Below are 27,249 nucleotides of genomic sequence, written 5' to 3'. Positions count from 1 at the left end.
TGGCTGCATATACACGACATAGGTTATTCCACTGGATGCAGGAGTGGAAGAGATGAAAAATAGCACGTCTAGGCTGAATTTATTAATACATGCATTGCCTAACTCCAGTTGCACCTTTTGTTAGTTACAAAGTCAGTTTCTGCCTAAGCTTTGCTGGTCTGCCCTATTTCATCAAGGTCAACTGTAAAGCAGCAGTGCATCTGAGCTGGACATTTCCATGTGTGGATTTGAATCCAGTGAAGTTATATTGTTCCTGTCACTGCTGCAGCAGAGACAACTCAAGGAGCCTTTTTAAAAGTGTGAGGATGTCTTTTGTGCGTTAGTGGATAAAAGTGGATAAAAACTATAGCAGTAAACTGCAGACACTCACAAGGGTAGTAGGAGTACAAGTTGTTTGCAATAACTTTGGTTTGAACAACCTGTATTTCTTCTGTTTATTCAGTCCGTTAGCTCTTTATCTCATTTATCAATTTAATCTCCCTCTCCTACCCTCCCTTCCATTGCTCTTTTACTTGCAATTTAAACTATCTTTTACTTTTTTAGTGTTACATTTCTTCCTTTAACTTATTGTTCAGTTTCCCTCTGCTTTACTGTGTATAAAATATACATACAATTAACATTTTACATGTGATTACTTCCACTTATCTGCTACATCATTTCTACTCTTACTCTAAAACCATTGTTTCTTCGATAACTTATTTTATTAGTTTGAAGTTTTTTCTGTGTCTGTACAAGAACGTTTCTCAGCTGAACTGCGCCAGATGAATGGGTGTTTGGGCAGAGCTGTTTTCCCAATTCTGTTCTCACAGTTTAAAGCTAGAAGAAAACTTCAGATTACCTAGTTTGACCTCTGCCATTTTACAGGCAGTCAGGTTTCTTACCCTTGTATGGAGCCCTGTAGTTTACACATGACTAAAGCTCAGGCTGTAACAGGCATTCATTTTTCCTTTGGAGACACTGAGAGAACAGGGACTGCCTCGCTTGTTCCGTCAACGTTTGTTCCACTGTTTAACCACTTCTGCTCTTCAAAAATCTGTATCGTCCTTCTGATCTGAATCTGCTTGGTTGCTGCTTATACCTTTTTGTTCTTAAGCCGTTCTGCATACTTTCATATTTAGTTCGTCCTGCAGGTAGAGGACTCTCTCACTACTGTTTGATAAATTAAACCATCATTTAATGAATAATTTGCTGCCTGCAAATTGTCTCAGAGGTTTTTTTCCTCTGCTTTTTCCAGTTTACTGAATTTGCCTTTATTTTTGAACAAACGTTAAAAAACCTCTTTCTGCAAAGAATTTCTATTTCAGTGGCAACAGGGAGAGAAATTAGCTCCTTCATCTAGTGTAAAATCTACCTTTGTATGTCTAACCAGAGCAAATGTTCTCTAAACTTTTGAGCTTCAAAATGAAAGTTAGGTGAAAGATTTGAACAGGCCTTGAGTTCTAAACCCGGTGTATTAATACGTGGGTTTTATCCATGGTGGGACAAATACATCTTTTGATGTGCTTCTGCCACCGCTTCTGACTACTTCAGTGTCATGATATTTGGCCTTGCTTACTGTACATAGATGTTTTTAGACTATTTTCAGATTAGTGAACTACTACTGTTAGCACAATTTAGTCCCACAACTTTGCAGTAGATTCAACATCTTACCTTGAAAAAAGCTTGGGCTTAACTGTTAAAGGCAGGACTGAAATCCTGAAGTGACTGTCATAGTTCTTCAGAAGATTTGAAGACTTTAACTGACCTTAATCAAGTACCTCCAAATTCTGACAAAATAGAAAACTCCACCCTAGACTGTGTAGTTGGAAATCTCAGCACTGAATCTACTTGAAATCATAAAACCATAGGACCACAGAATGGCTTGGGTTGGAAGGGACCTTAAAGATCGTCCAGTTCCAACCCTCCTGCCCTGAACAGGGGCACTTTCCACTAGACCAGGTTGCTGAGAGCCCCATCCAGCCTGGCCTTGAACACTTCAAGGGATAGGGCATCCACAGTTTCTCTGGGCAACCTGTGCCAGTGTCTCACCACCCTCACAGCAAAGAATTTCTTCCTAACATCTAGTATAAATCTCTTTTAGTTTAAATCTGTTCCCCCTTGTCCTGTCACTACCTGCTGTGATAAAGTCAACCTCTCTCTATTTCATAACCCTCTATAAGTACTGGAAGGCTGCAATGAGGTTTCCCTGGAGCCTTCTCTTTTCCATGCTGAGCAACCCCAATTCTCTCAGCCTTTCCTCATAGGAGAGGTGTTCCACCTCTCTGATCAACTTTGTGGCCTCCTCTGGACTTATTCCAACAGGGCCACGTCCTTCTTGTATTGGGGACCCCAGAGCTGGGTTCTTTGCTCCAGGTGGGGTCTTACTAGAGCAGAGCAGAGAGGCAGAATCAGAATCACCTCCCTTGGCCTGCTGCCCACCCTGCTTTGGATGCAGCCCAGGACATGTTGGGCCTTGTGGGCTGCAAGTGCCCATGGCTGGGTCATGTTCAGCTTTTCATCCACGAGAACCCACAAGTCCTTCTTGGCAGGGCTGCTCTCAATGAGTTCTTCCCTCAGTCTGGACTCATGTCTAATTACTGATACTTTCACTTGGATGAGAGTCCTGGGCACTCAACCCACTGTGCAGCAAGTGAAGAAAGCCCAGGGACAAAGGAGGAATATTCAGAAGGTTAAAAATCTTAAATAAACGGGATTTATATAGAAGAGAAGCCTGAGGGCAGACCAGATAAGGGCCTGTGAATATGTAAAGCAATGTTTCAGAAAGGAAGAGTCTCTGTGTCCACTGGCAGTTGGGTAAGTAGTGACGGACAATTACAACAAAGGAATTTTAGGTTACATGCTAGGGAAAACAACTGACAGTAAGGCTAGCTAAATTCCGGAATAATTCCCTGAAGAAATTATCAAGTCTTTGTCTTTGAAGGCTCTTAAGAACAGATTAGGTAAACATCTGTCAGGAATGCTTTTGCTCAGCTGATTCTGCCCTGGGGCAGTGCATACACTACATAACTTCCCACAGACCTCTTCAGCCCTCTTCTTCCAGGGTTCAGCATTGTGCCACACGAGTCCAACTGAGTGGTGCTGCTCTCCTGTTTGTTTTACTTCTCCAAGTTCATAGGAAAATCTTTTCGTTCCTTTCATGTTTTGCACAGGTGATCGGGGACTACTATGGAAAGCAGGGGCGTTTTGAGATTCGGTCAAATGTGAAATACCCTTGGAATCATGGCAGGCTGCGGCTAGATGAAAGCCGAGTTTCAGAGCACACAAACAATACACCGTGTAAATCATGTAAGTTTAGTGACTTAATGCTTCTGCCCCAGCTCAAGAGAGAGGAATCCATGTGTTGATGCAACGTAACAGGCCGTAATAAATTGCTTTAGCACAGTTGTCCATCTGAGCCATAGTGACTGTCTCTCTCTGCTAACTGCTTGGGAAGTAAAGGTCTGGCAGTCGTGGGTAGTACATGGCCTGAATCTCTTCCCTGAACTTAAGCTTGACAGCAATCATGATTCACAACACGGAGCCCTGGAGGCTTTAGGAGTTTCCAGGGGCCTTTTAGCCAGAAAGAAGGATATAACTGAAACCCGAAACAGAGAAGAATCACACTGATAATTAGCAGCTGTGCTGCCAGTGCTGATGGGAGCAGCGTTCTCCCAATGCAGAATGATTTTCAGTGCTATGAGAAGGGACTGTGAGAGGTCCAGCAGGCTGAGAAGTGAAGTTGTTTGAGTGGGTAACATCTGTGAATTCTGAAAGCTCAGACTGTCCTCCACAGAGCAGGTGTCCATATTTTCCAGCAAATTGACTTTCCAGACCATGTTGTAGGATTGATCTCCATTGCAAAGGAGGTCAGCGTAGGAGGATACCAGTGCCTCGGTGGCAAAGGGTGGTCTTAGCTTTTCACAGAAAACAAATTGCTAGTCCTGAAGTGAAAAGGTAACTCCAGCCTGATAATTCTTCAGTCCTTGAAAAACCTGTGTGTACACACGTGATGTAGAGACTGTTTCCCTCTATGGTCAGTGTGGTGTAGCTATGCACCTTCTTCCTGCTGACGTACAGACAAAATCCCTTCAAAGGGATGAGGGCAAATGAAGAGAAGGGAACAGTTTAATTTCCTTAATATTTCTCTGTTCCTTTCCACAAACCCAGGTGGACAAGGAAATGGGAGCAGACTACATGCATATGAAAATGCCATTGTTCTTCAACTGCCCTGTACTTCCCAGTGACAGTTCTCCTTGGGCTCCCCTTCAGCGACTGTGTCCCTGCTCTGCTTCTGTTGAGATTTGGAGCAAGGCGAAGCTCATGTGGCTTTAACTTGAAACCACATATCTTCAGGAAAAAAAACCCAAAACCAAAAAAACCACCCCAAAATTGAGGAACTGTTGGATAATCATAGTCATTTTAATAAACCCGGGTGATAGAGGTCTGTGATGCTAAACCAGGTGAAATGAGTTTGTTTGTGTTACAATGACTCAGGGTATACTCAGTGCTGATTCCCATTATGTGTGTGATTGTAATCCCAGTCTGTGTTATGATTCAGACCAAGCTTTCCAGAGAAGTTTCCTAACAACATTCCCTTGTATCTCCAGAATTGTGTCGTCATCTGACACTGATTTTGGAGGCTTGTTTAATCCCAAGGAAAGCATGTACAAAAAACAAACGTGCAGACACTGAAACAGGTTCCCATGGAGTCCTGAGCTCTGAAAGGCTTTAGTTATTTTCTGATACTGGTCACTAATTTCCTAGTTGTGTGTATTTTCCAGTACATGAATGCAAACAGTTCTCAATATGAACCCTAATTGTTTATTTTTTCCCCTCTCAAGCAGGTGGTCTAGGAGAATCAGCAGTTACAGGAATAGTTGTGGGTGCCTTGCTTGGAGCAGGATTGCTAATGGCTTTTTACTTTTTCAGGTTAGTCCAATTGAAATTTTGTAAACTTTTTATTTGTCATCTAAATGTCTCAGCTCCTGGCACAACATCCTTGATGGGAGACAGAGAAGCACCATAATAATCTGTGGTAACGTTTTCACCAAAGACAGTGAGCACATTTTGATTGTCCCTTTGTGTTTATCTAAATAATTTTATTGATTTGGGTCTTCATCCTGTAGCTACTTACATCTCTAAGTAATGTGACTCATGGAAGTAATTGCAGTGGGTTCCAGACATTCACAGTTGCTTTAGTAAAATGCCCTGGCCTTGAAAGCCTTCTTTGTTTGGTACTCATTTCTAGCACAGTTGTGCAGGATGTGATTGTATGAGAGGTTTACATCATTTGCCTGGTACTGAGCTTATTTTTTTGCATGTTGAGTAGAATTGTACTGGAAAACAGAAAGAGATTTCTGTTTTGGTCCGAGAGATTATTTGGATAGCAAAGCTGTGCATTTAACTTAATAAGCTGAGGTCAGTGCAGGGGAATCAGTGTTTTATTCTTGTTTAAGTAAAATAATTCTTACACTGCTAGTCAGCAAATGTGAAGTCTTGATAGCTGCTCCTGTAGTGACAGAATAAATTAGTTATACACATTCAGCACCTTATATATACAATAATTCATCCTCATGATATGGAAGAGTAAAAACATATAGGAGAAGAGAATTAACCTCTGCATATAAGAATGAAATAACTCTATCCAATAAAAATATATGTTATAAAGAAAGTTAACAAAATAAAACAAGCAAAAGCTGCTTCATTTCACTGGGACACTTCAAAGGTCCCAGAACCAGGGTTGTTCATCAGGTGCTTGCAACTGAAAATTCTGCAGGGTGATTTTAATCTTGCATGTGTTCAGTGCTTATATAATATGTTGTTTGGGTTTGAGACAACATTAAGTTAGCTTGGACTGATTAAAGACTATCTTTAAAAGAAAAAGAAAATACGAGTCTGTCTTTATATTTTATGTAATCAGAGATTCTTGCATCTTATATAGATTCTCAATCAAATTACAGTTGTTAGGTGTTTTTAGCATTGCTGATAGTGGGAGAGAATTGGTATGTAAGGACAAGAAATGAGGCAGTAGATATCCTGAGCTGGTGTAAAGCTATGGGAAGTATCATTGTAAGAACAGGACTTAAACTCATAGTCATCTGACACAAAGATTTGGATTGGAAATCCATGTGAGCAAAGGAGGGTGTCTATAAAAGTAGATGTACACACCTGAGTTCAACACCCAGTCTTTTTATGTATGGTCAGAGGGGAGAAATGAACACTCTTTTTCTCTGCAATTTATGTCATCCTCATGTAAAAGCTAAACCAGGTCAGAATAATGTCTCTTAGAAGAGCCTGTTTCTCTCTGTTAACTGAAGGAAGCTTTTGGTACTGTCAGATGGATCTGCACATTGGAGATGTCTAAAGACATATGCGTGAATTTCATCCTGGAGATCTGATTGCAATTGCTCAAAGCAGGAGTAGGGACAACCTTCTTATTCCACCTGTAGAGTTAAATATCTGAAACATAATGTATCAGGATGCATGGGTTGGATTTTCAGAAAATATAGGTTTAGCAGTTGTGTGCCTGAAAGTAATTTGTACCTTTTAAACTGTATATGTACTTTCTGACTGTGTCTAATTTGAATCTGTCATTGTCACAAATGAGTATGCAAACACAGTTTTGAGTGTGCACGCAAACTGTTAAAATATCTGTGTAGAAGTTTTGATATGTAGCTTTGACAGGACTTAAGCACTTGTACATCCAAAATGTGGACCTGTCCTTCTGCAAGAGCTACTGCTATGCATGCTCTGAGCCATGGAAGAATCTGACTTAAAAATACATAAAGGAAGTAAACAACACAGTTTTATCAAGTTATGTTGGAGCCTATGATACAGACACAAATATCTAGGGAATATTTTCAGAACTTTTAGGTTGCCACTTTCTATTCAGACATGCTACCCAGATTAAAACCTTGGTGTTTTGAAAATCATTCTTCCACTGCTACATATGCTCTGACTCTGGCTACACATGCAAGTGGAGCAGAGCTTTCCTTGGCATACAAGCTTTTTTCCATGCATCTCCACAGGCAGTACAAGCTCATGGGACTGGACTAACATCTTTTGGAAAAATTTGTCCTGAAGCTGAGGAGAAGCATAAATGCAAATCATCTTACAATTTTTGGAGCAGGTTTGGGTACTAAATGAGAAGCTGAAAAGTAGTCAGAGGGCTTGTTTGACGTATAAAGTAACATAGCAGAATTCTTCTAAAGGCCCTAGAGGAAGACACACAGGAAGAGCTGTGTCTGATGCATGAGCATTTGTGTTTATTTCTTATCTGTCCTCTGCATCCCTCTCCTCCCTCTCCTTAATTCATCATACTACCTCATCTGACATTACAAACATAGTAGCTTTCTCAGAGGGAAATGGGAAAATCAGTTAGTTAATACATAGTTTTGATGAGAAACGCAACTGAATAGTCAGTTCTGTTGTTTGAACTCTCCAGAAAGTGCTCCCCCCTCATAGTGAAAAGAAATTTGTCTTTGATCAATATAAAGCAGTGATGTGACACAGTTCACATGACACTTCACAAAAACTCCTAATCACTTAGATCAGAAATTTTCAAAGAAGCAAATGTCTGTGTCTTGGTGCTTTGAGACTGCCATGTAGAAATTAACAGGCATTCTTGAGCCTGGGTAAAATGTTTTGAGGAAAACGACTTTAATCTTTGACCAGGGTTTCACATTCTGCCACATTTCATTTTTCAACTGGCACCCAGCTGTCCCCTACAGGCATTCTTTATAAGGGAAGTCTGTTAGCCTATAGCTGGAGAAGGGTTTCTCACTCTGTTTTTTTTCTTTTCATGCAGAAAGAAATACAGAATAACTATTGAGAGACGAACTCGACAGGAGGACTGTAACATGGGGAAACATCGGCAGTTACGTGAAGACTCCATTAGATCTCATTTTTCTGCTGCATAAAGAAGAGGAAAAAGAATCCCATTCTTCCTAGGGAAAAAAAAATAATTAGGGAAAAGGACAAAACCAAAGACATCAGTGTAAAAAGAGGCTCTTGAAGAACATACTCTTTTAAGCAGTAATTTTGTCTTAATTTCTTTCAGAAGCTCAGGAATGATTTACTAATCACATTATGCCGCATGGCCTTTCATCTCATGAAAAAAGAAAATTATGCGGTTTGATGTTATAGGGTGTACTTAATATGTAAAGACAGTATTTCTTAAAGCATGTATTGAGGGCAGCAGATCTGGGTTTAGTTGATGGGGAATGCCTGCCTCATTGTGTTCCTTTTTTTTTTTTTTAGCTTCTACCACCTTCTTCCATAATTGCATCTCATCCATGGGTGTCAGATATGGTTTCACAGGCACAGGTGCTGGTTGCTGTCAAAAGGAAAAAAAGAGGTTTATTTGGGGTATGATCCTGCATCACTGAATCACTGCCATTGGTTATAGGGGATATAAGATTTGGTGTACGGAGTTTATTTCTGGGAGAGAACTGGCACTTGGGTCTAATTAACTCCACTGAAAAAGGCAGGTGGAAACAGACACAATTCTTTCCTTGTTTGTGTGGTATCACAATCAAAAGCACTGTTTCTCCTTCTTAAATGCTGGGAGTTACGAAAGTCTTCAGTGAAGAATGGGGAGTTTCGGTGGTGTGAAATAGGGAGAGAAGACAATCAGGCCTTGGAGAGGACTGTTTAATTCCTCAGTCTTACATGTGTTTTATCACGGTCTTTTCTCTCCACTGCCGTGACTTTTCAGAGTGGCAAATATAGGCCGTGTCGAGCCTGCTCCTGTTCTCAGTGAAGTCAGTGGCAAAATCCCATTAACTTCAATGAGCACAGGACTGCATCCAAAACTGTAAATATGAAAGTGTTTGTATAGCTGACGCAATTCAAAAGGGGATCTTTTTTTTGTGTAAAAATGACATTCCATGCTTCCATTTTATTTTTGGGATATTTTTTATCTTGTATTTTTCTATTAAAGTATCTATTTTTGCTTTGGTAGGATTAAAAATAAAGGAAGAGGATGTTTTGAAGACATATTTTTTATGATAGGAGTAGTATGCAGGGAAAGTCAACAGCTGTAAATACATTTTAGAACTAGCATTTAGGGGAGGAGAAGTGACTTTGTTGATAGTAACAGACTTTCTTCTCCAGGCATGTGCAACATTCAAGTAGTTACTTAAACAATATAAATGCAGTTATTGAGTTGTCAATGGGATGATGGCACTGACGGTGAAAATTACGAATTTTTCATGTTAAAGGGTCCTACAGAAGTTGGTGAGATTTAGCTGTCCATGTGTGTACAATTGAACAGCCAAGGAACTACCTTCAGGAATTGGGTGGTAAAACACTCTTCTAGTGGTGACTTTAATCCTGCTGCCGTCAGTATCCCTGGGACTTTTGCCATTGATTTTACCAGGAGCAGAACTGAATCTGTGATGAATTAGCTACTGACAGGTTATTTTATACTAGACAAAGGAAAGTTTTGCACTTTCTAGTCAACAAATGGAAATGAACCGTATACTTACTGTAAATGTGGTGAAGAAGATCCATAAAATATTGTCTGTGGGAAAACTGAGCTATGACTATGGTTCTAGTGCATGAAATATTTTGGTTTATCCCGTTCTGATTTTGTAAGAAAAAATTGCTGGTCTCAGCTGTCATAATCAGATTTGAAAATTAATCTCAAAAATGGCTCTGAAGCCTGACTTCTACAAAACTTCTCATCCCTGAGAAGCTAGAGTACCAACTCTGATAAACCACTTTGGGGTTGCTGTAAGTGAATGAAGAGTTAAAACCAGCTATGCCTCCTTTCTGCTGCCTTTTATTTGTTGATGGACTTTTTTTCCCATTATATTTCACTCCTTTCTTAGCATATATAGAGGTTCATCACCTGCCCTTGTTAAATACTGTCCAATTTTCCAGACAGACAGAGGGTAGGTCTTCCTGACTGTCAGGGCAGCTCCAGTACAGGGAGTAGATTTGCATCATCCCATTGCCACCTCTGGGCCTGTGTAACTTCTGCAACGGTGCCTTGGGCAGGTTTCTGAAGTAGCCTCCTTGTCTCATGGGTACCAGAGAAGAATGTAGGCTAGAGCAGCATTCATACTGCTATGGAGTTGGGGAGAAAAAAAGACTTTGTGATTAGTTTATTTTTTTCAAGCGGTTGAGTTTGTCTAGTCCCTGGGCATGCTTAAAGTTTGGGGTTTTTTTTAATAGTTTCCAAGGCAGTTTTTATCTACTTCTTGTTTTGCAAAGTTGCATTTCAGTATCTTCTTTTGCCCGTTTGACTACCTTGCTGCAGGAAAAAAAGAGAAGGAAAATTCTTACATATGTAAAAATAAGAGGGTGTGATTTGAACCATAAACTTTTTTTGAAATTATTTTTGTTGTGACTTTGCAGTGTAAACTAGTACTCAGTCACTTAAGACAGTTGTGTAGATTTTATTTTTCCTGTACCATGCACAGTTGGGTCGGACCAGAATATCTGAGACAGGAGATCCGGCTGGTACAAGAAATTGTTAAGAGAGTTTGTTTATTTATTGTGTCATTTTATGATAACTATAAAAAAGCATAGTGAAATATTGCTTTTTATTAAAAAAGTAATGATTCTGATCCTTGGTTTTATATAGGGTTTTAAATCATGATCTCAAGAAGTGTTTTCTGTGAGTGTTTCTATGAGATGTCTGTTGGTAGGATGCTGACAGAGGCTTAGCCAAAACTATACATCTCAGCACTTCCCAAGAAAGGTGAATCTTTCTTGCACATTAGAGTATTTTAGATCAATGGGGTTTAATCTTTCTACGTTGATGCACGCAAATGTTTGCATTTTTCCCATGGAAGTGTGGAGATTATTTAAGACATTTCAGGTAAGTAGATTCCTGTATAGCATAAACAGACTTGCTCATCTTAGCTGCCTTTCACAGGCCTCTTGCAAATAGTTCCCAGGTCTTCTCTGGACCATAGATCAAAAACTGCCTTGGGTTTAGATTATTCAGCGGAGAGATTCTTTACTGGCTAATGCACTGTGCCTTTCTGGTTCATCTGCATTAGCTCAATGCCACAATGTTTAAGCTTCAAACTCTGCAAGGGAATGTCTAATCAAAATAATAATAATTGATTCTCAAAAGAGGTTTCAAGACCTACATTTTTGGCTTCAGCAAATTGCCCGTATTACAAACACACATCTGTATTACAGAGCAGCACAAGGAGACCCTTCACCCAGCTCAGCACTTCAGAACATACTTAAAATATGTTCAACTTCAGCTTCTAAGTGCTTTGCTCACTTGGGACCAAAGGATATGGTCCTGGCCATGGCTGAACCAAAGGGAAATTTGCCATGTGCTTGAATTGGAGAAAGGTTGGCCCTGTAGGCCATATGTTTCTTGCTACATCTGACAGTTGTGCCTGTTAAATTGAAATTGAAGTAACAGCTTCATACTTTTGTTTGTCAAAGTTTAACAAATTCTGCTAATTTTGTTTTGGGTTTTTTTTTTAAATCACCAAATAGTGATCAGCTTAATGGCTGATTCACCTCAGAATCTTCTTCCCGAGGATTCTGACAGTTTACCTGTCACCTTCTTAACTTCAACACACAGGCTTCCACTGCAAGTGACTAAGATGAAGCAACACTTTGAAAAGTATCTGTAATTTATTATCCTGAAACCCACAACTTCAGAGTCAGATGCCTAGATGTTTTGTCCTGAGCCACTGGTAGTTCTGGAAGCTTTTTTGTGGACAGTTTCTGTCTCCTTAATTGTACATCAGGACAGGACTACCATCACCAGTACCATCATGACCAGTTAATTACCAGCTCCTGCTGTGATGTGCTTCATTGAAGGCTACACCCAGCTAAGCTCTGAAAACATTCAGTCATTGGTAAAACTGATGGTTGTGAGTGGTCTGCACCTTGCAAGATTGTGGCCAGAATTCACTATTAAAGAGTTAGGTTAATTCATGTTTGAAAATAAATTGAATTGATCTATTTTCAGTTTGGTTTTAAGAAATGTGTTATTGCATTATTGAAAGCTTTTTTTTTTTTTTTTTTTTTTGAGTTTTTTTAATGTATTAATAAGCTGTAGCTAATCCTTTGAAAACATTCATGCTGGAGAAATTAAGAGCCTTCTCCCTTACAAAATGTTTTACTGGGAGGTTGATCTCTGAGTCATGTTTTGGCTTGGCAGTGCAATCATACTGTCATGAAGCTGACAAAAAAACTCTCATTGATTCAGTGGAAGTAAACTCAGGCCCTCAGTGCAGTGTCTTTAGGCTTGAAGGAGTTCAGGGTGAGTTTCTCAGCTTTGCAGTAGAACAGGCTGCATCAGCCTTAGCTGACCTTGGCTCCAGTGCTATTTTCACCTCATGAATGCCATAATGCTCCTGGAAAGCCAAGAATAGACATCAAAGACAGGAAGCTAATAGTCCTGGTCATAAATTTCTCTGGCAATTCAGTCCACCTTTCCCGGAGCTCAAGACATTTCCACATCCTTCACTGCCCTCCTCTGTGCTTCAGAGTGTGACCATGTAGCAGTTCTAGTTCTTTCAGTAAAGCAGTTGAGGTTATATTTCCTCATTTTTGCCCAGGGTAGAGTAAGCAGTCTTTAATCCCCCTTTTTTTCATGGTCTTTTGTGTAGATTTAGAAGTACTTTGACAAGAGACAGCCATTTTCCATAACCTAATCAGAAATGTTCCTTCACTGCAAGTGTTGGCTTTCATGTAATTTCAGACATGGTTCATTGTCTCTGTGCTGCTCAGCTGCCAGCACACCTCGTGTTGGCCCGTGGCCACACCAGCCACTGTGTGAGATCTAGACCCAGAATTGTCTATTGGGTTTTTTTATCCTAATTGTTGCTGCTATAAAATGATGTCAGATCTAGGCACCACCTTCCCCAAAGCAGGGCATATGGGAAGAGAAATACAAGTTTCTAATGGTACATTACCTTTTCTCTTGGTTAGCATTGTGGCCTAGTAACTCACCTCACAACAGTGAGCAATAAAGAGACAAATTTCAGCAAAGTGCATGTTTTGGAGGAGTCAGTTTTAGTCCTTTTTAGAAACAAAGGAATACAGGAGTTACTTTTTGGAATATATTTTTAAGGACATGCTGGAAAAAGTTTTGCCTTCAGATATGTTGTATGTGTCACTTCTCCTCCCCCCTTTCCTTCTTGCTGTTGAAAGCACAAAAAGATTTGTGTGTGTGTGAAACCTTTCAAGTGGGAGAATGGAAGAGTTTGCACTGTGCATATCCCTGCTTAGAGATGGAAATTAATTCAGATGGCTTGAGGCCTGAATTTTTTTCCCTTCTTAGATACCTTCTAACATCTGAGGTCTGAAACTGATGAAAAATGATTGTTGAAATTAAAACAAATAGCTGTTTGTGGGAGACCTCAGACTTGGCTGTCTACAGGGGTCAGCAAGCTGCGTGGCAGACATTGGTAGTGTCTGTTCTCTTCTAGAGAATAAAAGAAAGCCTAAGCACTGGGGTTTGTCCCAGTGAAGTCTTAAGTCTGTCTTAAATGCAGCTCTCCCTTTATCTCACCCACAGAGGAAGAAAGGATAAAGGTTAATGTTGGTATTTTTATGGTGTTACTGCTGGTTTCAATTGAGAAGATAATGCTGCCATGGTTTTGAGGCTTTCTTGGGCTAGTGTTTAATTGTGTCCAGTGTATCATTACATAGACTGTTTTATTACACTATTACTTCCAGAATTTACCTTCTAGGAGGTCCTAACTGACATGCACCAGATTTACAGAATACAAACCTAGCTTTCAAAAAGAGAGGCTTAGAGTTCCTTCAAAATCTTTCACTAACCACTAAGTTAATATTCAGCATCAAAGGCAAAATATTCTAAATAACCTGACACTGTTCAAGTTTGTATGTTAAGCTGTATAACTTCAGAAATCTTAGGTGGATTCATTAGATGTTGAATCTTTGAAAGGTTAAAATCCACTCTGTGTGAACTGTTGCTTGATGTTTCTGTCATGTGAATGTTTCTAGAGGACAGTTGAGCAAGCAAAGAAAATGTACCAAAATGAGTATTTAAGAAAATAATCTCATTTAGTTGTTTCTTTTGTAATCTCAAATGGTATGCACAGGGAACACACAATTCTTCCCCCAGGCCCCCAGCTATGGACAAAGGTTTTGCTAATTAGTTGTTTACTGACAGCAGACATAATGAGCACAGGTGTCTTGGTTCATAGTTGAGGATGATCTGGACTTCTCTTTCTCTGAGAACAGTGTATGAAGTGTGATAGAGGAACGAGCCATCAATGGTCATTTTTCTGTGTTCTGTGTGAGAGGTAAATGTTTCCTCGCATATTTAGTAGCGCCCTGATGTAACATTGAGATCACTTCTGCCATATGTGATCCATGGGATTGAAAGATCTGTTGAAAATACAGATCTTTGGGTTAGGGTTAGAGGGGACCTTAAATATCATAGTTCCAACCCCTCTGCTGAAGCATCTGCAGCTGAGAGAAGAGGGAAAATGCTCAGGCACTGACTGTACTCCCACGATGATGCTATTGACTGTATGGAGGATGGGATTGAGTTCCTTCTGCACAGTACCATCTTTATTGTTCAATATCTGCTCTCTTAGAGATGCAGCAGAAAGCTTTTAAATCTCACACAGCCCCCCTGCCTTAAATGCAGACAGGATTTAAGTGGTGCATGGGGCCTGCTCAGGGTGTACTGTGTCCTTAGGTTGGGTATTTACCCAGTAACAATGGCGTCTTCACTGCACAGGTCTCAAAGTGCTGAGAAAACTTGAGTGAAGTGGCAGGATGAAGGCAGTGGGTAGAATTTGCAGTGTTTCTTGTGCATAACTATCAAAAACTAAGAGGACTCAGGATAGACACTGTGGACATTAACTTTGTCCCCCTTTTTTTCAGTGATACTGTTATTAATGTAAAAATACTGGACAACAGAGAAACCTAGTACCAGTCTAGTAGAAAACAAATGGAAAGCTGCACAGTATATTGTACTGATGTAAGTAGAACTATCTGCATATAATGTGATTTTATTTATTGTTGTTTTTGTGTAGAGGAGAGTGCATATTCATGTCTGTGGATATAACCTTTTTTTATGTGTGTAATGTATTTTATTTCTTCTATGACTTGGTCTTTTAAAATATCTACATTCATTGGTGTCCTTTGACTTTTTTGTTCTGTGCATTTTCTTTCTCACATTTTAAAGATACAAGAATATCACATAACCTAAATTGTAACAAAATGTTTCCATTAAAGACATAGGAATATGTTATCACCTGTTTCTGTGGTGTCTTTTGTCGCCTATTCACTACATTCTTGGTCTGTTTCATATAGAGAGTACTCTCCTATGATACAGAGTTAATAACAGGAGGGTTATTCTGGGTCTAAGACACTGTATAAACCCCTGCTTTTAATGATGTTTAGCAACTGATTAAATCGGGAATCAATCTAACCTTTCTCTGGGAAGAAAATTCCCCCTGGTATTTTAAGGTCTGGGAAAGGTTTTAATCAGTAAACTCCAAATAAACTTTGGATATTTTTGTATTTATTCTCAGTCCTCTAGAAATGCAATTAATTATGCACCAAATTATTTAGATGCATTGGAACCGTAAGTAGGAAGCATTAATTTTTATAGCCTGCAGAGAGGCAAAACTTAGCATGTTTTCCTAAGCTGCAGATTCATTTCTTTGCAGCAATCTTATCAAATTGGGGGGATTTGATTCTGTTTCTTTCCTGTGTTATTAAATACAGTCTTCACATTATCCTGTTTTGTCTAGCCTTCTGCTTTCTGTATGCGTGTGTCTGTAGGAGCAGTGTTGCCAAAAGTAAGATTTGTGCTTGAGAGTATGCCAGGCCTTTATAATCTAAAATAACTTGGAAATGAGTGTGAGGTAGAAGTATCTGATCACACTCCTATCAAAACTACAAGTACTAAGAATTCACTGGAGAGCTGATGGAGAGATAGAAACATCCTCTGGGTTAACTGTGGACCTAAAGCCTTTCTACAGCCTAGGAAACAAAAAAGAGCGGAGAGTAAAAATACAGATTTAGAGAGGCCCATTCAGTTAGGGAAGGGTTGAACTACTTTCCTAACTGCACTGCCTTTCACTTGTCAATCTCTAAATGTGTCATTACATTGAATTAACTCAATACTGCGAAGAAAAAAAAATTAATATTACCAGTTTTTACAGCTGATTAAAAGTCCAAACAGATTCATTTTCTTATAGAAGATATTCTCAATATTTGTTAGAATTGAGATTATTTTAAATCTGCCTCCTCACAGATACACTTATAATTATATGCATGTTGTACAAATAGAAGTAATTATTTCTCCTGCTTTTGCTTGATGGCTGTGCTCTTATGTCTTCATCCCATTGCAAACAGGATTTCTCTGGAAGTACCTAGTAATTTTCCAGTATTTCTGTATAAAGCATTGTAGAAAAAAAATGCACAAATAGTCTTTTGTGCTCCTGATAACTGCAGTAACCCTTAAGGTGCTTTGTGAACAAAAGTGCACATTTTACATGACTCATCTACAGTCTCCTCTAGCAATTTAAGATTCTAGTCAGGGTAAACTAAAGATTAGTTTACTAATGTTTGTTAATATTCTAAATTTTCTAGAAATCAGTAATGATTAATGTTTTACCCCCACTATATTATACATCTTCAGGGAAGACGGCAGGAAGACAGACTTCTGACATCTTTCCTTCATTGACAGCAATGGAAAAAAGTCTCATCAACTTTCCTAAAATGAGCTTTTCACTCAGGCTTGGGAATATGGCTTGAGAGATCATTGACTGAATTTGTGTTCAGTGCATGACCCCCGGGCTATTAGTGCATGCCCAACATGTCATTATCTTCACAGTGACAGGACTTTCTTCCACTGTCGCTAGATTAATCATTTTTTTTAGTAGCTTGTCCTTCAAAATAAATGCTTGAGATATGTGTGATGAATTGTGTACATGTATATGTATATCAATATTTATGAAACAGTTCATCCAAGTGTGTTGGGTATCCTTTTGTCAGAGAGCATCAGCCAGTCTGACAGGTAAAAATTTCGTGTAGTGAAATTACTTAAGGCAATTGATCTTCAGTGGTAGCAACTTTTGGATATCATTTTAGATATCCTGAAACCTAGCTGGACACATTTTTGCGGCTTTCTTAGGAAACTATTTCTTGAGGAACATTCATCACATTTCTGAAAAATTATGGTGGCCTTTGAGCCAAATCTTGGTCTTGAACCTCTGCCAATGTTTTCTTGAGTTGAAAGAGCACTGCCAATAAAAAATAATTGTACAACTGACAGAACCTCTTTTCTTGCCTCCTATGAATAATTTACAGTCTATCATGCCAAGAAGGGTCTGCCTATGTACATATGCTACTCTTGGTAAATATTCCTGAATCGTCTTAGGGTTGGTTTGGTGGTCTTTAGTTCTCTGCCTCAGGAAAAAATAATCATATTCCTCTTTCGATAAGTAAGTGCTCTGCCCAGCTTTTTGTTCTGGCAGTGCACTGGTTTATTGTCAGTGATTATTACTTCTTGACATTGCCATCTAATTTAGACAGTAAATCCCTGATTTCAAATTTTCATTGCACATACATGTAGTTCAAAAATAAGCTAATGGCAAAAGTCATAACCATGAATTTATAATCGTCCAGGACAGGCAACATAGGAAGCCCATGTCTATGTAAGCCCTGTTCTTCTCCCACTTGTGTTTCTGCAGTACCAAAACAGTGTCCTCAGCCTGCCCTATTCCTACTGCTCACTATGTGAACAACCTCCAACAACTAATACTGGGCTGCCTGTAAGCCAGCAAACTTCCCCTTTTGGGGTCTAGCAGGCTGATAGCACACTTATGCCATATAAAACAGAAAGGAGAAGCAGTGCTTGAGCTTCTTCCTCCCACATCTTGCCTATCGTTACAGTAGTACTGCTATGACTGGGGGAAAACCAGCATCCTGGATTTGGATGAGGTATGGAGCTGCAATTTTTCTGCCTCCCAAGAGAAAAATATGAATGTGGACCAGTGTTTTGCTCTACTTATTTACTGTTGTATAAAAAATGAAAATTCTGCATGTAAAGGTATTTAAAAATAATTTTCCCGTAATCTAAATGCCTAGACTACTAGACTACATCAGGCATTTCTCACTTCTTATTTCTCTTGCTGCAGCAGAACAATTTTTTTATCATTATTTTGTCTTCAAATGGGAAGAGCGAGAAGGTAGACTATACTGGAGCACAGTGGCAATTTTCACAGCAACATGGATTTGAGGATTTAAATCCCTCTTAAACCCTGACAGAAGAAAGGTATGATCTGGTGCTTGTTACAGCCCTGGTAATAAATATTTATTAAAATGACTGTAGTAGGAACAGTCCCTCTGAGTGTGACTTATGTATCCTTGCCAAGTTAGATGCCTGAATCAAGGACTGGACTAATGTCCCTGACATTTAAAGAGAGAGGAAGCTGCTCTCATGATGAAGAGTTTCAGATAGGGAGGAAATCCTGACAGCACTGTCTGTTGTTGAACTTGCACACATGTGATATGCCCCTGCTGAAAAGGATTGCCAGTAACAATTAACTTGACTGTTGCTTGGGCAGCCTTAGAGTGTATAGTATGCTGAGACTCCTCTGCAGTACTTACCTCCATGTGCAGGAAGGAGGGTCTAGAGGAAAAATTCGCAGCCCCTGACTAAATCCCTTCATGCAAGATTTCTTCAAAGCAAATGAAGGGATCCCACTTGCCCCCACTTGATTACTTCAGTGTTTCATGGAATATCAACTGGAATAACAGTTTAAGAAATAGCTTTCTCTTTTAAGAAAAAATACTTAAAGGAATACCTTAGACATCAAAAGGGCCAGTCCAATAAAACCACCCTCAATTAGGTAAGGGAGAACAAAAAGCACAGCAACAGCCTGATGAGTACAGGAAATTAAACTGAAAGTTTTAGGCTACTGGGTAATGACTAGAAAAAGGCATATTATAGGTTGGGGAGAGAGGGCTTTGGTCTCTGTTCACAGGATAGATTTACCAGAGCAGAGAACTGGCCAGTATCCAACCTCCTACCCTCCTGGGATGGAGAGAAACAAGGCTTTCTACTGGGTCCTGGGCAGTTTCAGGGAAGAAATAATGGAGCCTGTCAGGAAGGCACCAAAAGGTTTAAAGAATGTGGACTAGTCCCTGCCTTTTCACATGCCTTCTTAAACAGAAATAAACCTCAGAACCACCTGGGATTCACCCAGCACTACTTATAAATATGAATAACGGAGTAAAGACATCCAACAAAGGAAAATGCAGGCTATGTATCAGACTAAATTGCATAAGAGTGTGATCTATTAGCACTCGTGCACTCCTCCCAAAGGGGGTGGAGGTGGAATTTCTGTTGCTCAAAGTATTAAAACCCCAGGCCCTTGGGAGTGTGCTGCAGGAACAATCTCACACTGACTGGAGGGAGGATGAGGTGATTTAACTAGTAGTCATTTCCACCTCCAAATCCCTTTTATGTACATGCCAGGGTACCTTTAGTGACAAGCTGCAGTTCAACGCCAGAGCTGAAAGCAGCCTGGACACAGCTCGAGAGAGTGATTCAGAAGAAGTAGACAGGAAAGGAGGTATAGAAAGAGGGGTGGGGGTGTTAATTTAGCTGAGACAAGCCAAAGAGCATAAAAAATTTTCCAGTTCAGTTTCGGATGGGAACTGAGGCTGAAATAAAGAAAGAGTAGTTAAGTGATCCCATCATTCCTTAAATATTTATAGACATATGTCACATGCCAGTGGCAAGTATATTAAAGCCTCATTAACACTACTTCCCTTAGTCACGGCCTGACAAATTAATATAGATACTAAGGGCTTCTGCCTCTGCCACAGATACCATTGCTCTCTAAGCCCTCACCTGGATCTGACCAGGGGAAATTCTTCTCCTGCCTGAGCTGCAACAAAAGTTTCCATCGGCACCAGCAGCAAGCACTTAATTTCCTCCTCCCTACAACTCCCCCTTTTCTGCCAAGGAAATAAAAATGAAGGAGAAATAACCTTTCCTAATCGTGAATGTCTGCATAAGAGATTATATTCCTTTTCACTCCCTTGCGTTGTCAGTTGTTTCTATAGTCACTCCTTTCATCACTTGTTTTCACTTTGTCATTTTTTCCCTTTGTTTCCTCCATCGTCCTCTCCAGTGCCTCTGCTCCATCCCTAACCTGTGTCCTTCCCTCTCCCTGCCAGTTTTCCTAAGTGCATTCTTTCTCTTTCTTTAAAGCCATTTTAAAAATTGTTGTCTTGTTTTAAAGAGTCCACCTGGATTGTACACTCCTGTAGAAAAAGTGTCAGCCAATCTGGCAGCCTGATACAACGAATCTCTGGCCCAGCGGTCTTGCCATTGGTTCCCCCGGGGCTGTGCTGAGGGGATCTGCATTGTGCTCCCTCGTTCCCAACCTGCTCTGAGTGTTACTGTACCCCCTTACTGCTGCAGGGACTGATACTGAGGGAGAAAGTACCTTTCTCTATTGCTATGTGGCTCTGATTTTATTTCTGACTCACAGCAGAATAACTGCAAACAACTGCATTCCTTCAGAGGACATTGTGTCTGTCACCTGTCCATTAGCAGGTGTCAGACAGTGTCATGATTTTTTTTTTTTTTCATAAAAGACAACACAACTTTCTTTAGGATATTTTGAAGATTTATTTATTTATTTATTTATTTATTTTTTGCTAGGTATAAGAGGCTTGTCTCTGATTTCTCAGAATCTAACCTCCCAGACTGGAAGAATGATCAAAATCCATTTGCAATATTGTAGCCTTCAATAGCATACAGACCACCTGTTGAAAATAAAGGTTATTGTCTGCCAAACAAACATTATTAGGAGTCTATGTCCTGCTAGAACATGATGTACCTAACTTGGCAGACTAATGTTAACAGGATAGTGCCATCACAGAGGGAGGAGGCAAAGACACGCCCGTACATATCCCATGATGCCAGCACAATTCTTCCTATTCCTAGAGGCCTATAAAATTTCAAGCTGACTGTGTTATCTGTAGACCTACAGCCCTGTGTTTAGGCAGCAAAGAGAACCACAGTGCAGGAGAAGATCTTCAAACACTGACAGTAACTACGACTTACACAAGGCTCCACAAGGGTAAGAAAGTTCTACAGAAACACCAACCAACACACCCCACATGGCATTGACAATGAGCAGTGCTGCCTCTCAAGGAATGTTTTAATCTCCTGGCTAAATGCCAGCTTAGTTTTCCTTGTGAAATAAGTTCTACAATTGAAACTCTGCGTAAGTTGATTTCTCCCATGACACATCAGGCATCTGATGCAGCCCTTGCACTTCTGTCGCTGATTTGGCCAAATGTTGAACCTGACTATGGAGCAAATGCCACAGCTTAGTTGCATCAGGGTAGGGTGGTTAGGTTAAAATTCTTCCAGATGCAGCAGCCAAGGCTTTGAAAAAGTACTAATGGTTTTAAATCTCTCAGTTCAGAGGATGCCTGATTTGAGATACTTTGATGTGATTTGTCTTTGTGAAAGGCTTACTCTGAGAAAATCACAGCTTCTTTAGATGCCCATGTATAAACAATGCATCCAAAATCTCTAATCATTTGGAAAACAGAAGTATTAAAAAAAAAGGTTCACACATCCTTTTCAACCCCCAAATCCCTAGTTACTACACAAAAAATCTGATTATTATGTCCTTTTTTTGTTAATTGGTTACTTCTCACTAGTAGTTTCACAAATGCGCATATAGGGGAACACACTGAAATAGCAAGAAAAGTGTATAGGAAACTTTGAAATATTGGGGAAAAAAAAGAACCACCAGCCCTGTGAATGGAACAAATCTGAAGTTGTTGCTTGAGTAACACCTGCATTCAAAATGCAATCTGAAGCAGGGCTTTCAATCAAAAACATCACCTTTCAGGCCTGCAGCTCTGGTAGCTTTAAATGTCCACATATTTACATTACATTTACACTGCTCCACTGCTCTGTGTTTCATTAGTTGCTTAGGTTCCCTTGTGGTTGCAAGGCTGACTGGATTAGTCCATGATTCCCAAGAAAATTAGTGTCCTAGGTGGGAGGCAGGAAGATGGGCAGTGTTGCAAAACAATTGTTTCCTATTGTAGTTCCAGTTTAAAAATCAAGGAGATAATGTTGTACTATGCTACTTATTAATAACTAATGTTATTAATAAATAGACTAGATATAAATCTAGTCAAATTGTATCAATGCATTCTCATGCACAACACACTATCATCTGTATGATCATGCCATATATATATAATATGGATATATGAAATACCAAAAGCATGCATTAACTACGTGGTGGAAACAAGGTAAGTTGTATAACTATGTGTTATTTTTAAAAAGTCAGGCCTGAATGCTTTGTGTGCCATAGAAATCATGCCTGCTCATAGATATACACATTTCTTTCCAATGGTTGGAGAGCAAATTAATAATTGAGGAGCAACAGCTTTTTGTGGGAATGAGAGCTCTTTTCTCTTCCCAGAACTTCCTTCTTTGCACAACTTTCTTCAGGTTTGTCCTGTTCAGAAAAGGAAAACACATATCTTAAGTATAAAGGACAAGCTTTAGAAACTGTTCAAGGCATGGTCTATCAAAATACATCTGGTAGAATTATTTCCACTGTCCCACCCTTAAGACACATGTGTGCAAATTTTCTCACAAATACTTGTGTATAGTTCTATCAAAGTAAAATACAGTTATGAAATGTCTTGTTTTATTTTCTGTTTATTGCCGTTCTTACTCAAGATTGGATGATCACATCTGAAAAGCTTCATATGTGAGATTGATTGAAAAATGTGCATCCACACTGTGAAAAAGAAAACACTGTTGAGCCCTGCTATAATGCTCATTCCTAGAAAACCTGTTACAACTTTTCAAAATTAAAAAAAAATATTTTCTGTCAGCCCTTTTTTTAAAAGAAATCAGTATTTTCTGCAAGAGAAAGAGTCCTTTTTTTTATTTAAATAGGTCTGTTGTCAAGCATTTAACACTATATTAGGAAATACTAAAATGTAAATAAGTTAAGAAATACATTTTTTGCTAAAAAAGAACAGAAGGTTCAAGCAAGAGTTTTGTAGCAAGGTAAAACTTAAAAGAAGGTTTTCTGTAATTAAGGTCCTCATTATGCCTTCCTCTGTGCTTATGTGGTTTCCTAAAGGAATGAGATCATGAACTCCAGTAGTTTGTCCATCAGTGGCAAGTTTTGCAACAGTTGTTTATTTCAACTGTTTGACAAAGGGGTGGATGAGTGAAAAAGATACTTGGGGTTCAGAGATTTTGTTTAAATGGATGACTAAGTACAAGGAGGGGATAAGAATCAGAGGGAGAGAGAAACAGCTGAAGGCCTCTGCTGATGGAAGGAATCAAAGCTGGGTTCAGCGTTTTTCATCTCTGTTGTCCTGGTGCTACCAGTACCAATCCGTACACTGAGCTGGTGGTCAAGCATGCTGTCCCAGGCTTCTTTCTCAGTAACAGGTTTGAAAGATAGTGTAACTTGGAGTCATTATTTTTCATTTGGCATTGAAATAGACAGAGGAAAAAGACAAAGAAAGGGAAGGATAAATATTTCTTCAACACACATCTAAAACACTAATAAGCAGGAGTTTGCAAATCAAAGGAAACAAGGAAGAAACCCTCCTAAGTTTAAACTGAGAACAACTACTCTTATTTTTCTTTTTCTACTATTATCTGGAGTTTTCCTTCTTCCTAACATTATCATTATTACCTTACATTGAAGCCTATGCTAAGTGTGATTTAACACTGGAGACAGAAAAACAGAGAGGTCTGTTTTTTCAGTATCAGGGGTGTCTTTGTTGTGGAAAGCTGTCAGCTCCCAAATGTTGTCTACACTGCATAGATCTGTATACTTTGGCAGGTTTATAGCTCAGAATCTAGCTCCCCAGAGACTTGCTGCAACTTGTAAACCCATAAGGAATTTTTCAGGCCAGTTCTATATCCTAATTCATTCACTTATGAGAACAGTTTCATTGTAAGACTTTTAAAAGGCATTTTCAAATACTTGTTTTCCTTTGTCATTTTTGCTGTAACTGTGATTTGAAACATTGAAAAAGATGTCAGGTTAGGTTCCTGGGCAATATCTGGATTTCAAGGTGGAATTCCTAAAGTTTTGGGGTTGTTATCTGAGATGCAGAAAAACAGACAGGACAAAAAATATTGCAGCATTTGTTCTTGGCTTTTTACTTGGATTTATTTCTAAATGTACTGCTTGCCCTTTAGGTCAAATGCCTATATCAGCTGTGCAGCTGGACAAAATATTTCCAGCTGTAAAAGGTGAAAAAAGCAAAAAAATATTCATCAAATTAATTAATTTTATTTTATGTTTAGCAGCAGAGTTCAGGTAACCTGAGACATTTTGGTGTTTTTATTTGTTCTCTTGCTGGGAAAACAACCTGTTTTCATTTCATTTTGATCTGAACCTGTTTCTCTCTGCACGTTTTCAGCTCACTAATTAATTGCTGATAAAGCAAAAGTATGAATAAAAGATCATTTAAACCTACTCTTTCATTACATATCTAAAATATTCCATTTATTTCAGGGGAATAAGTAACACAAAGCTTCTTTTTTGACTACAGATTGTTCAGGAACCTCCAGTAATATGAAATCTTAGCTCAGTAAATTACTTTACACTTTGTCTCAGGATTATAGCTTCTTTGGATGACTGGATTGCTTGGCTTGAATCTTTTATCTTTTTTTCTCATCAGTTCTTCCAGTCTTCCGCTCTTAGTCTTCCATGTTCTCTCTCTCTCTCTCTCCATTCTGTGTGACCTTTTCTTTGTACTCTTAAAGCCACAGATACTAACTGGTTTTTTGAAAGACACACTAAAAATTGACTCACTCCTGAATGCCAAGAGTAAATCGCAAATTATTTCCACCACCATTCCAGGGGGCCCATTCAGAGCCCCCTGAGACGAGGGCCTGCATTCACAATGAGACACATACAGAAAGAGGATGGCCAAAGCTTTGCTGTACTCCAGCAATTCCTGCCTAAGCAATGGCCTAGAGGGCCATTGCTGCAACTGGAAACACCTTGAAGTCCTGAAAGACCTTCCAACATGCCTCTGTTCCTGTTCAAGGTGAGAGACGATGGAGGTGATTTACTGATGCAGCTGATCCTTTCACTTCCTTGCAGAGCTCCAGCACACCTGGAGCACTGCCCCACTGGGACCAGGAGCAATGATGAAATCAGCCTCTGGAGGACCGACTGCCAAATGATTCAAAGAGTACTGCGCAAAAGCACGTTTCTGATAAAGTATTTACACACCAGTTTATAGTGTTTTCATGCAACCCCTACATCCTCCTATTCAGTTCTGGTTCATTCCCCCTGCCCACAAACACAGTATGTAAGAGTGTCCAGAGACAGTGTGATTATGTCTGTTTTAACAATACACACCATCCTGTGGAAATGGGACCAGCAATTAAAATTAAATTATGTTTCTTTTCCTCTTTGAAATCATTGATGAAAAAAATAATCTAAAAATATTGACTTAACCTTTTACTAATATCACTGTGAACTTTGGTTTAAGGTCTCTTTATTTAACTGTTTAAAAGAGGAAATGATAACAAATGTTTCAAGGAACATTTTTCCCCAAAGACGTAGGAACTCTGTCTCCAAGCAAAATACTTAACCACTTCTTGTTTACAAGAGGTATTTTCTGATGTTCTTCTCTGGTTTGAAAAGTTCCAAAACTCACATTAAAAAAAAGGGAGAAGCACCTTTGTTGAACTCACAAAAAAATCCCTCACTTGCATTGCAGTTGGTTTGACAGAGAAATGTAACAGAAGACATGAGAAGTACCCAACAATGAGTTTTCTTATAGGACTACACCGTGGAGCACATAAGCACAAGTGAATTTAGTAACACCTAGCCATGTTAAATTGCAGTTAAATTAGAGCTTTCACTTACTGAGAAACACTTGATTTAGCTGAAGTTTCCAATACAGAGTTTTAAAATTGAATGGAAATAAATAATTTAATGCTGCAAAATGTTTGGGACATTGTTAACTAAGTTAACTTCTTTAATTGGGGGGGGGGGGGAACCCTACACATGTTATTAAACTGATTTTTGCGCAGTGCTGAATGTTTTGTCCACATTCTCTCCATGAAATTGACAGAGCTAAGTGGAAGTAAAGAGGCATGTGAGAGGAATCATCACTTTAATTTGATTTACTTATCAAGGCACATCTAGGAACCTGCAGATTGGAGAGATTTTATTCACCAATCTTTAGTTACAGAAATAGTATTACTGCCATCAGAGGAGAAGCAGGCGCCTCATGGGCTTTCTGAGCACGTTAAAAGTGCATATTGAAAGGACTCAGCACGGAGCTTTTCAAACCTCTAAGTATTTCCAGTTGAAACAATTTTTGGGATTTATGTTGCTTCATTCTTATGGATGTGGAGACCATAACCTGGCCTGCAAAATTCAGTTGCTTCTTCAGTTTTTTGCAGCTGTCCTGGACAGTTGCTGGATCTGGTCTCTTGTGGGAGTTCTCTGTTGAATGCTTTCTGACAACTGGACAGAAGGACCCTTGTTTAGTTGTTTTCCTCCTTGCAATGGAAAGAAAATTCACTCTACCAGCTACTTTGAGGAAATCTCGACATGGAGGGAAGAAGAAAACTTTTAAAGAGGTTGATATTTAGCATTTTTAAAGGTGAGGAATACATACCAGCCAAACTGTCGGACCACTGGTACTCAGAAACAAAGACAAAACAGAGGAAAATTAATTTGTCTGGAGATTTCAGTCCTTCCCTTGTATAAGGCAGTAAGAGCAATCACAGTGAAGTCAAGAAGGTCCCTCAACTGACTCCAAACAAGGTTTTACTTTTAAGCCTTGATGTAGATGTTTGGTTAATATCAAAGAAGTTCTATTGCTATAGCTGGGAAAAGAAACCAGGGAGGTTGATTCTTCCTGGTGAGGGACATTATGACTTTTATCATTCTTAGTGAGAGATGAATGCATTACTCAGGAGAATAATAATAATGAGAAAGAACTCAGATTTTCCAAGGGATCTTTTTATTTAATTTTATTCATGTTATATTTATTTCATTCACTGTGTTTGACAGTGGTCACATAGTTTAAAGAAAGCTGAAAAAAATCTCATCAGATAAAGCCTTCCCAGAGGAGGAATTTCTCCCAGTCTGTATCGGTTAGTGATTATTTTGTATCCTGAAGCAAAGGATTCATACATAAACATAAGCCACAATTTCTATCTGAATTCATACAGTTATGTGTCTGTGAAAAAATAACATTTTCCATGATGGGTTTCCAGAATATTTCTGTCAGATA

At 39.2% G+C, this 27,249-nt stretch overlaps 1 protein-coding gene across 4 annotated transcripts in view; it reads left to right on the top strand.

Annotated features, from left to right (window-relative positions):
- Window positions 1–17,232, top strand: part of NPR3 (natriuretic peptide receptor 3) — a 49,971-nt gene extending 32,739 nt beyond the window's left edge. Inside the window, exons 6-9 of one of the 4 annotated variants that reach the window (XR_010426799.1) lie at window positions 3,150–3,285; window positions 4,821–4,908; window positions 7,787–14,923; window positions 16,595–17,232. Coding sequence is in view for 2 of the 4 variants with exons in the window: in XM_064642223.1 (XP_064498293.1) it covers window positions 3,150–3,285; window positions 4,821–4,908; window positions 7,787–7,898 (336 nt within the window). In the remaining 2 variants the exon portion in view is untranslated. Of the gene's footprint in view, window positions 1–3,149; window positions 3,286–4,820; window positions 4,909–7,786; window positions 15,197–16,545 lie in introns of those variants that run through there. The other 3 variants (XR_010426800.1, XM_064642224.1, XM_064642223.1) reach the window with 3 other exon arrangements.
- Window positions 17,233–27,249: the final 10,017 nt, after the last annotated feature.

This window comes from Pseudopipra pipra, chromosome Z (genome assembly GCF_036250125.1).
Source record: "Pseudopipra pipra isolate bDixPip1 chromosome Z, bDixPip1.hap1, whole genome shotgun sequence".
NCBI lineage: Eukaryota > Metazoa > Chordata > Aves > Passeriformes > Pipridae > Pseudopipra > Pseudopipra pipra.
Note: the sequence above shows the minus strand (reverse complement) of the source record. Positions and strands in the feature narration are given on the sequence as shown.